Raw genomic sequence first — 22,215 nt, forward strand, 5'->3', positions numbered from 1 at the left:
GCTCAGAGCACCTCTGAGCCCTGCCTCCAAGGGGACCAGGAGATGTGGAGGGCAGCAGAGTGGGGAGTGGAGCCCGGGCGTCCTGCCCCCTGCTCTGCCCGGCCACACACCTCTTCCCTGCCCCTTGCAGGACCACCCTGATCCTGAGCATCCTGCCTCCCTGCAGTGAGTGCTCCCGTCACCGCCCCGTAGCGCCTCGCAGGCACCCTTCCCCAGTGAGCACAGAGGGTGAAGGCAGGGTGCCCCTTGCAGCAGCTCTCTGCTGTCCTCCATGTCTTTGCAGGGCACTGCAACAGCCTCAAGAAACCCTTTGTCCCAGGATGAAACTGTTGGCTCCTTGCTTTGCAACATGCTTTAGGACGGCTGACTGCACCCTGCAAAACCATGGTGGAGATGAGCAGGAACAGGCTTGCCATCCCCTGCAGGGCAACTCCCAGAGCCTCTTGGGCAACACCATTGTCACCAGGGTCTGTTTCCTCTCATGAGCCTCTGCCCTGGGTGCAGAGATGGAGGGACACAGCACTGCTGCAGCAGGGATCTGCCTGAGTCTGCCCACCCCATGACCAGAGCAGTTAGCTCCCTGACCAAGAGCAAACGTGGCTGAGCCCAAGGATCACACTCGCTTGTGGTGACCAGAAGATGAGGTATGGGGCCACCCCACATCCCTGCCGAAGCAGCCTGAGTCACTGGGCTGGCTGCAAATCCCACTATTTGCTTTTGGGAAAGCAGTCTGTGGGGGAGTCCCAAGAGGAAGAGGAAGATACATGCTTGAAACCAAACACCAAGATACTGCATTCGTGCACAGACGTGCAGTGGCTCTACCAAAGGCTCTGCCATGGATCTAGAAGGATTTAAGTGACATGTGTCATGATTTCCTGAAGTGATTTACTCAGCACATCCTCCCAGCAAGACAAGCTGGGACTGCATAAACCAGGGCAGTGCTCTGAGGTAGTGCTGGAGATGGGGCTGGAAACCTCACTGTTGCAGCCTGAATGTCCCCTCATCTGGTATGGGGCCTCTTTTAATTCATAAACATAAACAAAATACTCCTTTTTTCCCCATGGTTTTGAACCATATGCTCTTTTCCCAAAGAGCTGGGCAAATCCTTCAGAGGGATCCCAGCTCCTTCCTCTGCCTGCAGATCTCAGAGATGCCTGTCAGTCAGTGTTCAAGAGATGAAAGACAGCAGCCCAGGCAAGCTGCCCAAATCTGCTGATGGCATCTAATTGTGTCCTGCAGGCTGAGCAAGCAGCACTGATTGCTGTGATGATTAGGCAATAATTTGAGTTTATTGTTATTTTTTTTTTCCTTGTTTGCTTTCTTCTCCAAGTGACAGATGGCAGAAAAATGCTGTAGATGGTCTTGAAGAGACCATACAAAATCATTCTCCAGTCTCATCTGGGCCCCATGCTGGCTGTAGGACAGAAACAGCATTGGGAATAGCTGGGGAGATGCCGCTCAGGAGCACTTCTGTATGGCAGAGGAACTAGCTAGTGACCAGACACACACTGTGGAGGGTCAGCAGCAGGACAGCAAGTGAACCTGGACAGCAAATGAACACCAGACCATGGCAGAGCATCAGGGGAGCACTTGTTTGGGCCGCAGATCAGTGCTGTGCTTCTCAGCAAGGGTCCAGACCAACACCCGCCTCTTCATGCCCACGATGTGGCTGAGGAAAAGAGGACTCCATCTGCCTTGCCCTTGCCCTGCATGAGCAGAGCTTCATGTGGCTGGGGTCACTTGGTGAGGACTCATAAAGCAAGTGGATGTTGCTGTTGTCCTGAGGACCGGCCCTCCGTTCAGCAATGCTGCACAGGGCCCACCCAGTGTATTTCTGGGTCTCCCATTACATGTGGTTTCTGCAGGACAGTTCCAGGTGTATGCACCAGGAAAGAAGAGATCTTCAGCTGGAAAGAAGCTGAAATCCCGAAACAATATCTGAGCCCTAATCACTAGAAGCACTGTTGACAGCTGCATGTTCTGCCAGCTACGTGGTAGGATCAGTCTTCAGCCCTGCCCTAGAGCAGTGCTTAGACACCTTGAGAAAGGCAAGACAGGGGCACAAAGGACCATTTTATAACAGAAGACATGTTGGTAAGGTAGCGTAGCCACGAGCAACCATAGTCTGTGATTCTTCTTTAGCAGGAGGAACCAAACTGCAGAGCTTCTCTAATCTGTGGTCTCATTGAAAGGTCAGCATCCACAGAAAAGCAGCTTGTGAAACCCTTGCACAGCCCAGGAGGCAGCAGCTCTGTCCCCAGCCCCTCTCTCCTGTGTCTGGAGGCCGAGGACAAAGGCTAATGGCTTCTCACCCGGCCCGATAGTCTCACCTTGCTGCACTGCCTTGCACTGCCCCTTCTTATCAACCTGCAGATCAGCACTTCACCACTGCAGTCCCGTCAGAGCTGGCATGCTCCATTGCCTGCCCGTGCTGTGACAGCCCATTAAAGGACCAGCTTCTCTCCAGGCTCTTTGCAGGGCCCGCCTAACACTGGAAAGGCTGACAGGGCCATGCCAGCTCGGGTGCCTGCAGTGATGCTGGTGAAGAGCTTCCTACACTGGGTTAGATCAAGTCCTTTGCATCTGTCCTACAAGGCTCCTAACTGCCTGGTAGGATGCACAGGGCAGATTTCCAGGTGGCCCAGTCACATATACCAAGCCTGCTCCACCAAATTTAGACCATCATGTCCAGCACCCATAAGAGGGGCAAGGTTTCCCCGAAAACTTGTTGGGGGAATAGGGGCAGGTACATTTGTCCTTCTGCTCTGGAGACGTGGGACTAGATCTTGGCAGGGTTGTACAGGACTAGTCTCATCTGGGTCTCTCCCAGTTTCTCACTTTTATGAGCACTAAAACTATTTGAAAGATGTAAAAAACAAAATCTAAAAGCACACAGAAATCCCTCCCTCCTGTCTGGAGGCCTCGAGGCAGCTTTACCCTAGAGAGGAGAGAATGAGGGCTCCCTGGGTCACTGTGAACTGTTCCATCAGTGCCTTCCTGCTGTGCCTTACCCTCACCTTTCCCTTCTTTATCTCCTGACAGCTCCACGGATTCACTGGAATGAGGAGAACCAGGTAAAACCAGATAATCCCAGACATACCCACATGCAGCAGGCAGTCATCCTCACTCCTGCCTGGATCTACCCCAGTGCGCACACTGTCTTGCCTAGCTCACTGGGGAGCAGAAGCCACCAGCATCAAAGGTGACTCACTGCTTGTGCAGGTCCTTGAGAAGTATCCCAACGGTGAAGCATCTGCGTTAATCCAAACCCAAACCTTTTTTGGCTTCCTCAGCAGAATGGCAAACAAACTTCCCCCCGTGTGGGACAGTGTGGTGGGATGGGGGGAGATCACAAACTCATTTAGGTCTGAGTTCTCTCAGGCATTTTTTTAGCCTTCACCATTAAATACTAGTCAAAATAAAGCAAGACTTTTTCTAAGTTTAACAAAAATTAATCCCAACTGGATCAAAGCACCAACCAAACGTGAGCCCCATTTACAAACAATGTTTCTTGTGCCCTCTCCTGCCTTCCAAGAATCTGCATTTATCAGCAAGTAAATGATTGTCCAGAAAGAAGCCAAAGGCTGTGTGTGAGAGAGAAGTTGGTGTCCTTGGAGAGCAGGCATGAGGGCGAGCAGAGGCGTGAGCAACTCCAGCTGTCACACAAGGAAACATGCAGGTCGCTGGGGCTCAGCCACCATCTCTGACGGCTTTTGTGAGAGATCGATGGCCTTGGAGAGCAAGAAAGGAGCAGGGGGTTGGGCAGCCGGCGGCAATTCCCACATCAGGAGCTGCCAGGCTTTGCTGGAGAACTCCCCCTCGCCCCCAGTTTGTTTGTGGTCCCTGTTGGACAGTGATAAGGCAGGTTTTGGTCACACTCTGCTAAGTGCCCTCAGCTGGTTGCTGGGACAGGCGCCAATGGCTGGGCAACGCAAGCAGGAGCATGGTGGGGCGCTGCTCTTCAGAGCTCCAACAGGGGAGTGGTGCACTGACAATGTCTTATAGGGCCAAGAGGAGCAGGAGCCCCCATCCCATAGGCTGCCCACCACCCTTCCATCCAGGCAGCCCTGGTGCCCTTCCCTTGCTCTCAGTGTGCAGCCAAGCAGGTCAGCTCCTGGCTCCAGCTCATTACACCTGCCCAGTTCGGCAGCACAGTGAATGGTGCTTTGCTGCCCACTGGTCTTTGTTGCTTTATAAATACAAGTGCTGCTGGTGACACTGGTTTGTGCTGGGGCATTCAGGCTCTGCAAAGAAGGGTGGTGTGGACATCTGGGTGGCTCTGGTCTGCAGGGTGTCCTCCTCCTCCTCCTGGTTCCCAGTGTGATGCATACACACATGGATCACCCTGTGACTGCTGCCACCCATGAGGTTAAGTGGTGTGCCAGGATAAGGGGCTCAGGGGCAAGGGGGTCAATGACAACCCAGGGACTTCATCCTCTCCCGCCAACCATGAGCTCCTGTCCATCCACAGCCCCCTGCCTTTGCACCCATAGGGGGCAGATTGGGCTGGACTGGGCTAAACTGGACTGGGTTGAGCTGAGCTGTAGTAGGCTGGACTGGGCTGGGAAGATACAGGCTGGACAGAGCGGGGCTGGAGCAGCTCATCTCAGCCCAGCTCATTCCAGTTTAGCTCAGTCCATCCCAGCTCAGGCCTGGCCTGGGCTATGCTGGGCAGGACTTGACTGGGCTAAACTGGGCTCGACCGTGCTGAGCTGAGCTGAGCTGGGCTGGGCTGGACTGGACTGGTCTGTGCTGCGCTACCGTGCCCTCGGCTGGACGGGACTGGGCTAAACTGAGCTGGAGTAGAGCCCAGCCCAGAGCCGGGAGCCGAGCCGAGCCGAGCCGCGCCGCTCTGGGCCATGTCGTGCTCGCACAGCGTGGTGTTCCTGCTGGACACGGCCAGCCCGGGCCGGCGGGCGCGGCTGCAGCGCGGTGCGCTGCGCCTCCTCACGCAGCTGTGCTGCCGGTTCGGCCTCCCGCCCCTCCGCTGGGCGTTCAGGTTCTTCGACTCGCTCGGCGGGCGCGGCGGGGCCTCGCGGGGTGGCGGCTTCCGCCCGCCCGATCCCCGCGCATGGGCCCGCTTCGAGGAGGAGCTGGCGGAGCGGTTCGGGGCGCGGGGACTCGGCGCCGTCCTGCCCGGCCCCGCGTCCCGCGCCGCGCTCACCCACCACGGCCTCAAGGAGACGCTCCTCGACTTCCAGTGGGACCGCCCCGAGATCGCGTCCCCCACCAAGCCCCTGCGCAGGAGCCGCAGGACGGGGCCGGCCGCCGCGGAGCCCGCCGAGAGCAGCGCTCCCCCCGAGGGCTTTGTGAACGCCGTCTTCCTGTTCTCCCCCTGCCCGCGCTCGCGGAGGGAGCTGCGGCGGTTCGTGTCCGGGAGCGACGCCGCGGCCTCCCCTGCGGACCCCCCCGCGGCACAGGAGCTGGCGGAGAAGCTGCTGCCCAAGAGCGTGCAGGAGCTGATCGCGGAGCAGAGGATCGCGCTCTTCTGGGTGGACACCGCTGAGTTCGCGCAGGTAACACGCTGGCACCGCACCGCGCCGGGCAGGAGCACCGGTGGGGTCTCTTCTGCGCTGCCTCCCGGATAAGAAGGGAGCGCAGTTTGATGCACAGGATCCTGTGCAGGAGACTGCAAACTGATGGTGCTTACCCTCTTGGAGACGGGATACAGCTGCAGCTGACTGTGTTCATTGGGGGGTGTTTTGGGCTTTGTGTTAGGTGGGAGCTGCAGCTATTCGGAATTGCAGATAAGCAGTCTGAGAGACGGGACTTGAAGCTGAACCCGTTTAAAGTGCTGGCAGCTCTTAATCTAGTGGGAATGGTATTTTCTCTATTGTATTCCGATGGAGGCTGATAAAGCTCATGAACCCAGTTGGGAAGCACTGGGTTTAGATGCTGTGTAGTCATTTCATATGTGAGTTGCTGGCAATGCATCCGTCTTGATTTGTTCCTGTGAATGTTCTCTCTCTGCCAACACGAAGTGGAAACGTCTCTGTTCCTTGATTTCAGGTGATGGAATCCCCAGATCACGTTGGATACTGGACAATGTTGGAACTGATATGTCAGACCGGAGGAACCATTTTGCCAGCTGATGCCTTGGTGCATTTTTTGAGTCCCCACAACTTTGACTCCAGTTCCCCAGTGCCACAGACTGTCCCTTGGACCACGCTGCTGCCCTTGGATGCGACTTTGAACTGCTTGTTCTTGAAGCCCTCTGTATTCCAAGCAGTTTTCCCCCAGCAAGAAGGAACATTGTTTCTCAGTCTGCCTGGTAATAACACCCAGATAAGTGGCATAGTAGTAACTGTGATGTGCCAGGGCCTGTACCAGCTTTCCTTGGGGACAGGAGGTGTAGAAGTAACTTCAGATATTTAAGGGCCTGAGTTTAAAGCAAAAGTCCTGCATGGGTTCTAGTTCCTTTGATATGAGAGCTATTAGCCCATATTTCTGATTTAGTCTCTTCAGTTTTCCATGCTTCCATAAGCCTGGATGTATGAAGAACTGCTTGCTGATCCCACCTCATATAGGTGTATATATGCTTTTATGCATGCTTTGCCTCAGCTTCAATTTAACTAAGAATACAAATAAAAAGCCCCATCAAAAGAAAGTTTCGCTTCAAAGCAGCATGCAGGGTTCTTTGGCTCTTTTAGTGGTCCCTTGGTACACTCAGCTTCTTGAGAGCCTGGGGAGGAGGTCAGTTCTGCAACCACTTACTGGAGAGCTGTTCCCTGTTTAGCCATGAAACTTGGGATTTTTGGGATTTTTTTGCATCGTAGTTCCCTTCACCTCAATGAAAACGTTTTGTTTTTTTTTTTCCTTCACTTGTTTTAGGGTTTTTGCTTGATCTTATCCTTTGCTTATCTTATCTAGGAGGAAAGAAGCAAGAAAGCTGTCCTGTGATCCTGGAACCCCTTGCCATGAGCCAACGGCAACTGCATTGTCCAGTCAATATCTTCCTGAAAGGCAGCTTGTCAGGTTGGAACTTGGCACAGGCTGGGCACTTCCTCACAGAGAGCTGGATACTGCAGAGCTCACAGATTAAGCAGGCAGAGCGCAACAGGTCACTGTTCCAGCAGCTGTTAAGGACTTTAGTGACTGAAGAACTGCACATGGTAACTCTTTTCCTTTGCTTTAAACTAACACCTGTTCTGAAGCGGGCTGTAACAAAAGGGGTGACAGTTTGTGATGTTGTGACACTGCACATTGCTCATTCAGAGATAAATTCAAAACGTTCTTTAGGAAATCGTGTAAGTCTATAATCTGCTTGTTAAGTGTCTGTACCCCCAAGTCTCTGTATTTCTAGGTAACATAAACTTTTCCTCTTTCTTTTAATGTAGGTTGCTGAGGTATCGCTGTCTACAAGTTGGTGCTCCTGCACTGCTGTTTTGTCACCCCTCTCTGAGAGCACTGCAGTTCTGACTGTACTTGGTACTGAGAAGACTGCTGAAGCTCAGTGGTGCAATCTTGAAGGAGCTGTAGTGGAGGACTGTCCCCAAGACAGTGATTTTCACCTCCCAGATGTTGTAAATAGTGTGTTAAGTAAAATCGACACAGTGGTGGAAGATTCTCTGGCCAGTATGGGTAAGTGTCAGGAAATGCAAAACTTGCCATCTTTTGATCATCTCTAGATCTGTTTTGGAGTGGAAGGATTGAAAGTTAATGATTTGCTTTGTGAGGAGTCTCACTTTTTTGGGACTTGCTTATTTTGCCTTGTCCTCTGTGGCTCACACCTTCTGATAGGATGCAGAAATCTGCAGTGATGTATCTTTCTGTTTTATTTCCATTAGCTTGTAGATAAAGTGCAGCTACGCTGTGCCTGGGGATGAGTTGTTTGAGGCTTCCTAAAATGAGTTGCAAGCCATCCTTGGCCAGTAGAGCCTTTGGGAGTGGCTTCAGGGAGGTTGCTTCTAGCTTAACTGTTTTGTGTTAGAGTGAATCTTCTTATGAGTCTCCACACCTGATGTATTGGCCATTAAATTGGGCTTCCAGGACTAAAGGTTTGGAAACCTCTGCTTTAGAGTCTCTGTGAAGGCAAGGACCTTCTGCCACTTCATTTAGCTCTTTCTAATAATTTTCTGTGTGTCTGTTCACAGAAGAAGCTCCTGTGCCAGAGTGGGTCCAAAGGGAACTGTCCCATACAGGGGGCTGGCATCCTTCAGTACTTGAAGCATGGTATCCTACATCGAATGCTTGTGGAGCGAGCTCAGATCTGATGGAGTCATTCAGGTATGTTTCTGAAACGTGTCTCTTGAGTAGGAGACGTTGAGGGTTTCTGCTTCCTGATAAGTAGTATGGTTGTAGTGTTGCTCAGAATTCTGGAATTAAACACTCCTCTTAGTACTTTTATTTCTGTACTCAGTTTCCTGTGTGCTTTTGCTTCATTATATCTTGGTGTATGGACAAAAGGATCTGGGAACAGGATATTTGGGTAGTACTTAGAATGGATTAAGATTTTGACAGTTTCAGAAGGGATACAGGCAACTTAAGGTGATCTAAGCTACTTGGGGAAATGTCAGGCTTCAGCTTTTCTTATGCTATAGGATTCACTGCAAGGTACTGAAGATAGTGGTTGTATTATCACAGTTGGTATCTAGTAGGAATGAATAATCTTGCTTTCTTCAGACAGCTGCCTGAATGGAACATTAACAAAAGCCTAATGCAAGATAGCTTAGCACAAAGCTGCTCATGTAGTTTTGTGACATGGGTCAGTGGCATACCCACTGTACTTCAGGCAACTCTTGTCACGCTTGTTTCCAACTTTGTGTGACCCTTCTCAGGGGAGGTGGTGTGGGTTTTTAGTATCTGAAGAGTTTTGGGGAGCAGGCATTGGTAGTGTACTAGTATATGTTACTGGTACTTAGAAGAATGTGATTCCCGTCCACTGGGAACAAGGAATAAGCTTCCCACCCCCTTCTTTTTTGATAACTCTGTTGAATGGGTCTTTTATATAGGCTCCTGCAGGTTCCTTGTGCCAGCAGGAAGGATGATGTGGACCAACCTGAAGTGGAACTCTCAGAAAGTCTGTCTGAGCTGTACCAGAGAAAATCCAGTGAAACATCTGCTGCAGCTGGACCAGGAAATAACAGAAAGAGGCGTATGTATGCTTTGGGATTATGTGTGCCAATTGTCAGTTAAGGATGATAAAGACTTCTCAGCAGGCCTTAGTAATACATGAACCCTGGAGAGCTGTATTTTCCTGAGCAGTGGCATGCTTTAGATTTTCTTTTTTAATTTGGAGAGGGCATAATTTACATATTAATATTAGGATTGTCCTTTAAGAACAACCCAAATGTTCCGATTGAGGGCTGCTCAGCGACTGACAAAGCTGTTCCAGAGCAGCATGCAGAGCTCTGCAGTTTCACTAGTTGTTGAAATAGGGACTGCTCCAACTACTAGTAAATATTGCAAGCTCTCAACTTTGCTCTAATTTGGAGAAATAAAACGCTTTCTTCTAGAAGAGAGTTTAATCGTTGCATTTCGGTACACTAACCACAGTTCATTTATTCCCAAGTCTTGCTCTGTTGGCTATTTCTGTGATGTAAGACTGCTTTCCTATAGGTGTATCTTATATAGGTATAAGTTCTTATGCAGAACAAGTTTTCACCTCTGTTTTACTTAGAGAAGTAACTGTGTGTACATTTACGTAATGGAGAAGCACAAACCCTCTGTTTTCCACTAGAAGATTACTAATCTCACTTGACTGAATTCTGTATTGTGCTCTACCTTGGGTGGAGTTCCTGGTCCAGTGTGTGTGACAGTAGCACTCCCTTTCTGTGGTGTTGCAGGTGGGGTTCCCCGAACTCCAGTCAGGCAGAAGATGAAGACCATGTCCAGATCCCTACAGATGCTCAATGTAGCAAGACTAAATGTAAAAGCTCAGAAGCTTCAACCTGATGGTGAGCCACCAACAGTGAATGAGAAGGTTCCATGGAAGCTTTCAGCAAAAAGATTGAATGAGAAGGTGGAAGAAAAGGAAAAGGCACTTAAAATATCAATAGGTGTGTATTGAATTTCAGTCCTCATATTTGTAGGAGCTTACATGGGATTTTTATGGAAGAGAGAGAAAAGGATAATAATTGGAGTGTTAGGTGCTAGGGGACAGATCAGTGTTTGGGTTTCTGTATCTTCAGCTTGGCACAGAGTGGTTATTCTTTTCCACCCTTCTCCAAGTTAGTTTCTATGGATGTTTACATTCTAGCGTTCCAGCTAATCCTGGGGTTAGTTTCCTGCCTTTTCTCCATCTGAAAAAAGCAGTAAGGAACAATCTTTTTGCTTTTTATTGTTAACCAAAAGTAGTAGAGGGAAGCACCCATCAAGAGGTAACTCTAAATGTCCTGTTTAATCATCATGCAGAAATAAAGGACATTTCTTGACTGCTGCAGTAGCCCAAAAGCTTGCTGATCTACTTGGGAGCTAAGCTTGCCATTTGTCATGGGTCTGAACCTGGGACTGTTTCTGTTGTTGTTCTGTGATCTGGATGCATCTTTGCTGGTGAAAACCTTTGGTGACCTCCTCTGTTCTCTTCAGCCGGAATGAGTATTTCATCAGTAAGATAAATGGTGGTGAACAAGATTTGTATTAACTTTGACCATTTCCCTTGCAGACTTCAAAACTGAGGAGGAGCTGCAGTCCCATTTAATTGCAAGCTACCAGAAGGCTGTTGCTGAGGGAGTTCTTTCATCTGTGTGTGCTCAGAATATGATCATGGCCATTAAAAGGTTCTTGAAAATACAGGATGCCAAAGAGAAAGAGGTAGGTAAATGCATATGGGTTGTTGATGATCTAGAAATTAAAGTTTTTACTATTTCAGGCTACTTTTCCTTCATGTTACCTGAAGATTTTATGCACAGTTGCACATAGTTAGCAGTGGTTTTGACTACTTCTACCTGTGCCAACTCAATAGTGAAAATACTGTGGTAGCTGTAAAGAACACAGGAAAACCCAGTTTGGTTACTGGCTTACCCCTTTGGTAGAGATTTCAACAGATATATTTCTGTGACCTCATTCGGAATTCTGATTCTTAACAGTCTTTAACACTAATTATGGACTTAAAGTAACTCACTGAAAAATCAGTAAACTTGTGAATAATTGTAAAAAATACTATGAAAACCAAATCCATAGGCCTGAAGCTGCAAGCAGGTGACCTCTGATTTCAAGTTAGACGTTGTTCCATGTCTAATGTCATTGTGACTTTGCTGCTGAAGGAAAAAGAATTCCTTTCCTTGAAGGAGAAGGAAAAAATGAAGCTACTCCCAAAAGACAGAGAACTGACTTAAAGTTTTTGCTGTAATTATGTATATCTGCAGGTGGCCTGTGTGGAAAGAGTCAGAAACCATCTCTTGAAGACCAGCAAAGTGCTCAGACAACAGCATGGCTCACAGAAGGAGGCCAAAGTCAGAGAGTATGAGATGCTCTATTTACTTCAACTACTGGGATACTGTGGAGTTGGTTAGCAATTTTTAATGGTGGCTTTTTTTTTTTGTGCAAGTGGAAAAGTATTTAGATGGGGTAAATATTCCAGGGAGAATCCCTGGTCACAGTAAAAACACCTCATTAAATTCAGATACACATATGCTGTGTGCTAAGTATTGCAGCCTATATCTGAAATAAGGCATCTTCCCTGCCACCAAAATGAAATGCTAACCAAATTACGCTGTCAAAAGGAACCACTTCCCTTCCCAGTGCTTTCTTGAGCACAACTTTTGCAGTAAATATGCTGTTTCCACCAGAAAAAAGGCAGTGTATGATATCTCTTTTTTCTTAGGTGCCGACTTCAGGTATTTTTACGCCTCGAGTTATGTCTTCAGTGCTCTTCACTGCAAAGCAACACAGATGAAATGGAGCAGCTGTTAGAAGAGGCAAGTAAATTATAGACCAGGTTGTGTTTCTGGATGGCACTAGATATGGAGACCTGGAACCTGTAGTTTTTTCCGTGATTTTACTGTAACACTTAATATTGCTTGCTCAAAATTTTGCTATTGCAACTGTCACAACTTAATCCATTTTCCCACTTAACTTTCTCTTCCAGATGACAGATATGCTGCGCATTTTGTGCCTCACCGAAGACTCAGGGTATCTTACAAAGTTTCTAGAGGAAATATTAGAATTGTAAGTACTTAAGCGTGGCTTAAGTGTTACTGGGGACCGGTTTTGGTTGTATATGTTCTTTGAGTAAACAGCAATCTGCAGCTTTGATTCACTGCATCTTGTAATTGTCAAAAGTTCAAACATTTCTGTTTGTTGTACTTGATTAAAGAAAAAGTAGCTGATAAGTAAGCTAATGAAAAAAAAACCTATTTGATTTTTTGGTTTGTTTTAATTGACATTTGAGAACAAAGATTTAGTTCAAACCTTGGGATTGAAACACTGAAAGTTTTGTGGGGGATTGTATTTGATGTGTGTTCTTTGACACTCTAGGTATATGAATTCAATGCCAAAGACCCTTGGAGATATTTACTATGGTCTTGGTACACAAATACCTGCGAAGCTGGCATCTGTTCTGCCTTCAGACTTCTTCAGTGATGACTCCATGACTCTGGATAGCAAATCTCCAGGCCTTCCACTGTCTTTATCATCTGCCTTAACTCCCACTGCTGTTTGTCTGTCCACTGAGAGCGATCAGCTGGAGGAGCTGCGCACCAGATCTGCCAAAAAGAGAAGGTAATTGCAAATAGGAAGCAGCTTGTTGTAGCCTGGGCTGTGGCTGAAGAGTTATCTAAACTACAGCTCAGATATCTCTCTGTTGCTGGATAAATAGTTGGGGCAAGCTGTTGATAGCTCTGCATTAAGGGCTCCTATTTTTCATGTTAACTTGCCATGGCTGACTATATGAAAGTGTAATATTGATTCTGTATGTGCAGCATACTATATTGTTAAAACTGCAGTTTACTTTATATCTCGATGTTGGGGACCCTAAGTACATTTTTGCAAATAGTGAAATGAGTTTTAATACCAACCTTAACTTTAGGTATAGCTCTTCAAATTGCAAATCATCTTTCAGTGTTGTAACATAGGGTATAATCTGCAGTCTGAATTTAGGTAAAGACTTCATATCTCTAGAGTCAAACCAAAGTTATTAGGTTGATAACTGGGCTTCTGATCTTATTTTAACTTAAGCTTTATATACTCTCTAAAGGAAAAATGTGTTAGCCAGACACAGGAGCATGACAGAAGCACCACAGAACTTGCGTCAAATTGAGATTCCCAAGACAGCCAAGGTTCCCATCCGAAAGGTAAGACCCTTCTGAAGGATTGTGTGTGGGTTGCTTCTGTCAGGATGCAGCAACATTGTGAAGTGACACTTGAGTGCAAAAACAGTTGCTCTGCATCCATTTAGCCAGTTGTTCTATATCAGCTGTACAGAGATCAAAATTGTTTTGAAGGAGGAATTAGTGTGGTTCAGAGCTTACATCTAATATTCATAGTAAGTAAACATAACATTACACTTCTGGTGAGGGAGGCTAATGTATACTTCTTGTTTCAGGAGAGCTTGCGTTCTTACCTTGCCTCTGAGAAGCCCCAGCAGATGCCTTCATTGCAGAAAGAAGCTGTGCAAGGTATATTGACTTCTAGCTTTGCCATGGAAAGTTGCGTCTTCAGCACATGTTCTCCCTGTAAGCTTTAGTTGAGCCATGATGGAATTACGCTGAAGCATGCTGGAAATACTAATTTTTGCTCAATTCTGCAAAAACTTTGGCTGTATTCTGTGTGTGTTCTCAATTGTGTATCCTGAAAGGAGTGAATTCCTGTATCTGGGAAACAGGATATCTCTGGAAAGTACTTAAAATTAAATCCCACATGTTCTCTGAACCAACATGTGCTTCAGTTGAGATTTTGTAGCTCACTTAATGTTCCTCCATATGGGACACTGACTGGCTGCTTTTCCTGCTATGGCATCTGCTTATTGCTGGAATAATGCAACTTTGTAAGACAAGTCCAGGATGGATTCGGAGGAGTACGTGTTCCAGTAGCAGAAAAACCATTTTCAATGCGTTTTGGCCTCTGAGAACTTGTTTTTCTGTTCCTATCTCTAGTGGCCTGACAAAATTGTCCTGATTTTCTTTTTCCTCTTTTTCCCTCTTTTTACCCTTTTAATCTAATCATTTCTTGCTTTGTCTTGTGTCACAGAGGTTACGAAGGTAAGAAGGAACCTCTTCAATGAAGAGATACTTTCACCATCAAAAAGGTCTATGAAAAAGATGCCTAGAAGCCAGTCAGTATCTGCTGTGGAAGGCTTAAGATACAAATGCAGTGATGAAGGCACTAAAGGTAGGACATGACTGGCACGTGTAGGATTGTTGTGGAAGAGCTTTTCCTAAAATCCCTATTCTTGCATCCTCAGTTCTATGAAACAATTATGATGTGTTTTTAATGAAGGAGGAAATATTCTAGATCATTGCTGTGATGGTTGGAGGCGAATGGGATGGTTTTGAAACCGAAACCTATTTTTTTTACTGAATTTCCTGTGTCTCAGAACTGATGTCAGAATGCTTGGTTATAAAAGAATCTGTGAATGAAAGGTGAAGAATGAAAATTATCTCAGTAGGTTAATTATTTCTGACACAAAGTACTGATGATAATACTGAGGGAGTGGGAAGGAAGTGTAGACATTGGACTCTGAAATAATAGCTTATGAGTGCTGAGAGTGATGCACAAGGATCCTATATTGGCTGTCATTCTTAAACTGAAACCTAGACAAAGCTATTTACTTACTTATCCGAACTGCTTTATAACTGGGTGATGTTACAGCTCTTTCTTGACTTTTTTTTTTTTTTTTAGATCATCGCAAGCTCTTGACCAAAAGAGTTGCAGAAACACCACTACATAAGCAGGTCTCCAGGAGGCTACTACAGAAACAGATCAAAGGCCGGTGAGTAAGCTCCTCCTGCATTTCTTCAAGTATTGGATGTGTAAGTAATGGCTGTGAGCACAGGGACCGGGTATCTTCTTTGTGATCAAAGTGTCACCTTCACCTAAGGTAGTAAGAGAACAAGTGGAGGCTAAGTTCTGTTGTCTGAGTGGGGAGAAATACTGCTTGACTCCTCATGTAAGTCAGGCTGCTTTAATTCCTGCAGCTAATTTCTGTGTGGGCTCAGTTGCTGTTTCAAGGGCTTCTGAAGAAAAGGCCTGTGCTGTGTTTTGTGGACTCTCGGCTGAAATTCAGCCTTTGCTTCCATGTGGTGCTGTTCCCTATACAGCTATTGAGTTACCTGTACTCAATCCTGTGTAAACAGGAGGCAAAGTGCTTACTAATTGCTCACCTAGAGTAGCCCACAAAGCAATACATAAACGTAGAATAGAATGTACTGCTTTTCAGCCTGTGTGAAGTTCTGGTTTTGTAAGTGTGAACAATGTGCCAAGTCCAAAATGTTTGCTGTTTCTCAAGGTCTTCTGATCCAGGTTGTGACACTGGTGTTGTAGAAGAATCTCCAGAGAAGGCCATAAATGGTAAACACTATTTTTTTAATACAGGTGGCTTTGCTGTGTTGTAGTGTGTAAGTTAAAGGGATAGTAACTGTTTCAAAGGAAAACACATGATGGACTTTGAGGGTGAACAAGATTCTGAGCTGCTGTAGTTACTGTCAAACCAGCACATGCAGAGTTTTTCTTGATGTGTTTTCAACGTGGTGTACTGTTACTCTAACACTGCTCTGATTTCTACTGTAATAGCCACTTGGCTCTCTGGAGTGACTGTTGTGTTGGCTGCTGCTGTTTCTTGTCCCCAGAAAGGAAGAAAACAGCATGGCTGAGCAAGCAGGAAGATGAAATCACTAGTAAAAAGAAACACGAGAATTAACTAGTCATTTAACCTGGATGTAACTTGCATTGAACATGGCTTTTCTAGCATTGGTTTCCGTATAATTGCTAGAGAGGAATGAGAGTTACCATGACTTAAAGGAGGAAGCAGTATGATGTGAAAGATTTATATGCATTAATATTCCAAATCTCCAGGAAAGCCAAATCTTTCTTTGCTATGCTTGCCTGAAAATGTGGTATTTGAAATGCATTTCTTTGAAATGCTTGCCCTGCATGTGATATTCTAGCTGTATGGAAGTTTCTTTGTGGTGTGCTCAGTTACAAACTGTTCCTGAAGATGTCCTCATTGTTGAGGGAAACAGAAGTCTCCATCTCCAGTCTCCTTACCTTTGCAGAAGCAGGGTTGAGAAGAAGCCCACGCATCAAACAGCTCTCTTTGAATAGGACCTGCTCTGGAGTTTTCTATTCCACTGCACAGCCCAGCTCACAAAATTCACAGCTTGTCCATCAAGGACAAGAAGAGGAGAGCTCTACACTGCGGGATGTAGAAGGTACTGAATGGGATTTGAGCAGACTGGTGTTGCTGATCTGAAAAGCTGGCATGGATAGCTCTGATTTTGATTTGATTTGGCTCTACAAGAGATTGCAAGAAGCTAAGATTTATCATGTAATATCTTCTGTAGACAGAAATTAATCCCTAGTAATTTTTGTTTTAATTGGAAATCTGAGTTTGAAGGATGCTTAGGCAGCTATTCCTATGGGGAATACGCTGCCAACTTAAGAAACCAGTCAGGCCCATCTACCAAAACACTGCTGATTGTCAGTCTACATTCCTCAAATGTAATGAAATCCCTCTAAAATGTGGGACAGAATTTCTAAAGCTTTCTTTCAGTCTACTCTGTGGTAGCATAAAGCAGTGACTGATGGGATCTTCTTTGATGGCTTTCTCAGTAGGATTATCAACTGTAAATGGTAACGTTTAGTTCTTTGTATTGTGCTTACTAGAATCCTTAGTCACGAACCAGAACTTTAAGGTACAAGCTGTAAATACTATTAAGGAGCTGAGCTACTTTGGACTTTTTTTCCTCTTAGAGCACTTTTTCTACAGGTGGACATTAGTTTCATACTGGGAAATAACAATAATTCTGGAGGAGCTTTAACATCTGGCTAGAAAAGAACATGCCAGAGCTATAGGCTTTGTACATCTGAGGTGATTGTGACAATTGTTTGTGGCAGATTACTTGGTGTTAGTTGAATTGTACCATTCTACTTTCTAGGCATGAAGCAGCATTCACAGAGTGCCCCTGTCCAGACCCCCAAGAGGCTTTTCTTTGGTGCTGTGATTGACACGTGTAGCCCTGCAGCAAATCCTTCACCTGGAAGGAGAAGAACAAGAAAAGATTCCTTACACTCAGAGGAGCTGACTGCTTGTCAGGTAGAAATACTTACCTCTCTTTCTATCCCTTTTCTCTGTTCATGTTTGGTGAGACATACATAGCTTCAGTTTAGTGTTTGTTAAGTCTAAATGTTTTTTGTTTTAAATCTTGAAGTAAGTATCAGGAGGGGTAGATAATACTGCTGGAATAGAACAAGCCTGATTCTTCATTTATTTATTTATTGTCCCCGGCAGACTCCTAGAAAAACACCTCATAAACCTGCCCAGAAGCCAGTGAATTCTGCCAGTAAGCTGCCAAGGAGATCACCTCGCATCCTTCTGAGGACACCACAGAGGATGGAGAAGACTCCTGGCAAAAGCCCAGCTGCAAAGAAGACTGCAGTTAAGTGTTTGGGAAAGTACTTTTCTCATCCTGCACAAAAGGTCAAGTCACCGTCTGCATTAGCTGAAAGCAAGAGCGTTCACTCACTGCAAGGAACTTCTGAGGACTTTTCTTCAGCAGAAAGACTTTCCCCTCCTTGCAAAGAGGCTGGCTTACACATGCCGGAACACGAAGGATTCACAGGGCTCAGTGCCTCACTGTTACCTCTGACAGATTCAAACCCAGCTGCTTCTCCCTCCTCTGCCATGCAGGAAAGATGTTCTTCAGAACTACAAACTCCAAGACGTTCCTTGAGGTACCTCTCAAAATTAGCATCTCCAGTTGGTACTCAGAGGCAAATCCTCCCAAAGGAAATTCAGTCACAGTCAGATCCATTATCTCGAGCAACTAAAAGTACACCCAGAAAACCTGAAGATCCAGGTTCAGAATTATGTACCAGCACACCAAGTACAGAGATAGCACAGCTTGCTGTGAGGTTAGAGCCTCCCTTCAGTTCTCTCAGTGAACGCTCCATGGACAGTGTAATAACATGCTCTCCTTCCCATGTGGAGGCTAAAGAGTCTGACTGGGAACTGTGTGCATCCAAACCATATTCTCAAAGATCTCCAGGTATTGCTGGCACTCCACTGAGGTCTCTGCTTCACACATCCAAGCAGGCCAGATGTGAACTAAACCCTGGAGGAGAGAATCTCACAGTTGCGTGTGCAACACCTGAAAATAAGGACAGTTGTCATGACAGCGGTGGTAACTCTTCTGTAGAAAGCCTTCAGCTCTCTCAGTTCCAAGCTACTCAAAATACCCCTGTATTAGAGACAAATAAACAAATGGAGGTAGTTTCTCAAAAGTTTCCTCCAAGAGAGGACTCTGAAAACTTGGAGAAGAATCTGTCTCCAAAGCCTTCTGCTGGAGAGCAGGTCCATGCACCGAATGCTGAGAGAGAGTGTGAGCAGTGGTTTAAGGAGGGGAACTCCAGTGCAAACACCCGTGAGTCCTTCCTAAGTGGTTCTCAAACAGTTAGTGAAGACTTGGAACCAAAAACCTTGAAAGAAGAATACACGGGGCTGAAGGCTCCAAGACTTAAGAGACACTCTAGGTTTGCCCTGAATACTTCACCTCCTATGCCAAAGTCTCCTCCTGCCTATTCTTTGCGCTGCACTGCAGACCGGAGGCAGCGGGAAGCTGCAGCACGGATGGGAAATCCTCAACTTCTAGCCAAGTTCTCAACTCCTAAAAGTCATTGCAAGCTGTCTTCTACTAGCCCACCAACCTACGAAGTTGAACTTGAAATGCAAGCTTCAGGCCTGCCCAAACTTCGCATCAAGAAAATCGGCTCTTGCTCATCATTGGAGGTTCAACCTGAATCAAGTGCCAGCAAACCCAAGGGGGGTGAAAGCCCCTTTGGTGAACTGGCTGGGACCTGGTGTAGCAAACACCCAGGAAAACTAGCAGCTGCTTGTGTTTCACCATCCTGCTTCAGCTCTTTCCACAGTACACCTGGGAAAGGTGCAGGACAGACCTACATATGCCAGTCATACACCCCAACAAGCTGTGCCTCTAACACCTCCCCATCCCCCTTGGAAGCAGGGGTTCCCTGGACACCTTCTCCAAAGCAGAAAGGGAAGACTACCCCTGATGCTATCAATGACTGGCCTCGGAGAAAGAGAGCAGCAGGCAGCACTGCTAATGTTAGCTGTGCTCAAAGTGAGAGGAATGCTGATGAGTGGAAAATGATGTCAGCAGGCAGAGAGGTGAAGATCTTGGAGCACTGCAGCAGCAAAGGAGCAAATACTCTTGAGGAATTTGAGGTGGAAGGGGTTTGCAGGCTCCAGGACCTGGCATCTCCTGGTGACTCTGAACCCAGGGATGATGAGGACTCTGCCAAGGGAACTTTTGGCCTGAAAACACGGAAGCGGGTCTTAATGTATCTGTCTCCAGAGAAGGAGGGGAATCACGATGCCAAGAGACCTTGCACTGATAGGTGCAGTGTGGATCTCACTGGCTTTCCCTCAGATGATGGCAACAGAAGCAAATTGAAGATGGATTCTGTGCTTCCTGAGAAACCAGGAGCATGTGCGCTCATGACTCTTGAGCAGCACAGTTGCATAGGGGATGACGATGTCTTCCTTTTGTCAGGTAATTCAGTGGCATGAGTGACCCTCTATTGAAATTGAAATGGTTAAAAATGGGGGGTAGACAAAAACAACAGCACAGTTATTTTCTGTCTGACTACCTGAGGGAGAAGGTGGTGGAGAGGCAGAGTGGCTTGTAAATGACATGGAAGTTAAGGATGTGGAGAGGCAGACTGGATGTGATGGAGTATTAATGATGGGAGACAGATCAGAGAAATATGAAGGAGCAGGAGGCTGGAAAAGGAAACTTTGAGAACTTGGGGAGGGAGGATCCCAATTGCATTCAACTGGCAATTGAACCCAATTTATGTGGGTTTGTGTTGATGCTGCTAGCTGTTTCTGCCCAGCATCCAGCACTGAAACTGACTGTCTTAAGCCTAAAGTTTGGCTGCTTCAGTATAGACTGGAGCCTTGGTGGGCGAGTCCTGTGGATGCTGTTATTTATTGGCGCTTTCTGTGTGCGCATAGTGGCAGGCCCATTGGAAATGGGTATCAGAAAGGATTGCCTTGCTAGCAGCTGTGTTGCATCGGTTGGTATTTAAGCTTAAGGTACCTCTGCTTTTGCTGTGGGTACAGATGATGCAGCTGACCATGGTGAAACAGGCTGACTTGGCTCTCTAAGCAATGCCCTGTGAATTTCAAATACTTTAACCCAGTATTGTTCTAAAACTAAATGTTATAAGGGACTACAGCAGATATTGTTCTATAGTCACTGCATGCCCTGAAGCTTCAGTCTTTGTTTCCTTTTTCAAGGAAAGGTTTGTATAGAGGCAGTCTTAGTCATTCAGCAGATATCACTGAGAAAAAATGGGCAAACGTTAAATCAACGTTAGTCCATATTCAGGACAGGAAATGAGTGGTACTTAGCCTCAAGCTAGTCCTGTAGGAGATAATTCCAGGCTGCTCTTTACCTTTCTTCATGCAGAAACTCACTCTGCCAGCCTAGATTTTCTTTCAGATAAACGGAGTATCACTTGTAGTGATGGAAGTTTTGAGGTAGAACTATGTCTGTGCATGAGACTGATCTGACAGTACCTTTAAGTTGTCACTTTGCTGCAGCATCTCACTGTGCTTCTCCAGGCTCAACGCCACCAGTAAAGAGCGTGCTCTCTGCCAGCAGCCTTGTAGCACTGACCCAGTCTCCACTGCTTTGCCAGGGACAGACACCACCGCCTCGGAGGAAGGATGTTCAAGGTAACCCCTGTGCTATGAGGAAAGGCAGTGCTCTCTGACTGCAGCTAAATGACAGTGTCATTTCAGTGTCTCCATCTTGCATGCTTCCAAGAAGCTTGGCATGACCTGGAAAGTGTGGGAAAGAGGTAGCAGTGAAGAAAGAGTAGCTTAGTTAGAAGTGCAGCTTACCGTTCTTTGTATCCAGTTGGTATTTCTTAGAGCCACCAGTAAACTTGGGCGAAGTGTAACTTTAATTTCTTCTTTCTATTTTGTAGAAGAATCTGATGCCTTCCCAATTGCTGCCAACCAGGAGCTGTCTCCCTTCCCCATCCCAGCTTTCAGGAAACGTCCCCTTAGCAGGACTTACTCACGGAAAAAGCTGCTCAGCTGAAGTCTGGAGCCAGAACAGTACGGGAAACTTGGCATTATCCCTGCTGTACAATGTGCTTTGTAACAAGGACCTTGTATTTGGTGCTGGGCTTGGAGCTGTCTTGTGTTGATAGGAGACTAGATGCAAGCATATGGCACATGACAGTGGAAATAAGGACCACTCCAGAAGTGTAGTGTGCTTGAATTAGTTTTTACCTCAATTTACAGCATCTCTCCATCCAGTCAAAGCCTAGCTAGGTCTTTTTGGCATTTCTGCATGTGGTAGCTGAGTTTTGCAGTGAAGGTTCAATTCTGCCAAAGAGGGAGAATCGTTACTTTTCTACAACTTCCTTGTGAAATAAACTGATGTGAATTTGCATTGTGTCACTTAATCAGAAGTCTCTCTTTAGCCCAAGTGATGGGTGAAGGATTGGGGCTGCAGGAAAGATGTTGGTGGTGAGTGGGTACAAAACAAGCTGCATGCTTCTGCTCTGTATCTTGTCCTGACACTGGATCTCTCTGTTGCTGAGAGCTTAGTGGGGAAAAATAACAAGCAGATGAACTGCATTAATGAGTAAATTACTCAGAAATACTTGACAAATGCCAAAAGAGTGCAGAGGAGGGGAAAGATAACAGCTGGGAATAGGGAAGAGGAGGAGGAGTTTGAATTTTCCCTCTTTGTAGATCATGCATGGTTTGGTGTAGGAGCTCCTGGTCACAGCTGGGTAAGCTGGTGCTGATGGAGTTAACTGTATTGTCCTTTTCTGCATATTGCAGTGGGCCAGAGTTGGATGGAATAACAGATGACACGTCAAAGACTGTTCTTTACCAAACTCTGTCACTGATAAAATAGTGACTCAATTGTTCTAAACTGTGACATGTGCTTGTGTTCTAACCCCATGAAGATAGCAGGAACTGTGACTGTGCTCAAGATGCAGCCGAAAAGGGGCTGAAATTTTGCATTACTTTGCAAGGGCTGATTTTTTTTTTTTTTTTATCCCTGGGGATAG

The 22,215-nt window shown here is 46.4% G+C and overlaps 1 protein-coding gene across 1 annotated transcript; it reads left to right on the forward strand.

Annotated features, from left to right (window-relative positions):
- Nucleotides 1-4,832: 4,832 nt before the first annotated feature.
- Nucleotides 4,833-21,582, forward strand: TICRR (TOPBP1 interacting checkpoint and replication regulator). Its single transcript, XM_057424872.1, is given in 22 exon segments — nucleotides 4,833-5,516; nucleotides 6,010-6,271; nucleotides 6,871-7,112; nucleotides 7,338-7,587; nucleotides 8,097-8,226; nucleotides 8,952-9,094; nucleotides 9,786-9,998; nucleotides 10,604-10,752; nucleotides 11,307-11,401; nucleotides 11,765-11,858; nucleotides 12,029-12,108; nucleotides 12,418-12,660; nucleotides 13,136-13,232; nucleotides 13,484-13,556; nucleotides 14,128-14,268; nucleotides 14,779-14,869; nucleotides 15,386-15,447; nucleotides 16,152-16,307; nucleotides 17,034-17,191; nucleotides 17,387-19,667; nucleotides 20,744-20,857; nucleotides 21,112-21,582. Coding segments are annotated over 22 exon segments (5,847 nt in total). The 5' UTR covers nucleotides 4,833-4,859; the 3' UTR covers nucleotides 21,228-21,582.
- The last annotated feature ends 633 nt before the right edge of the window (nucleotides 21,583-22,215 follow it).

This window comes from Pezoporus wallicus, unplaced genomic scaffold (genome assembly GCF_028554395.1).
Source record: "Pezoporus wallicus isolate ANWC-B61680 ecotype Strahan unplaced genomic scaffold, APGP_CSIRO_Pwel_v1 contig_3952, whole genome shotgun sequence".
Lineage (NCBI taxonomy): Eukaryota > Metazoa > Chordata > Aves > Psittaciformes > Psittacidae > Pezoporus > Pezoporus wallicus.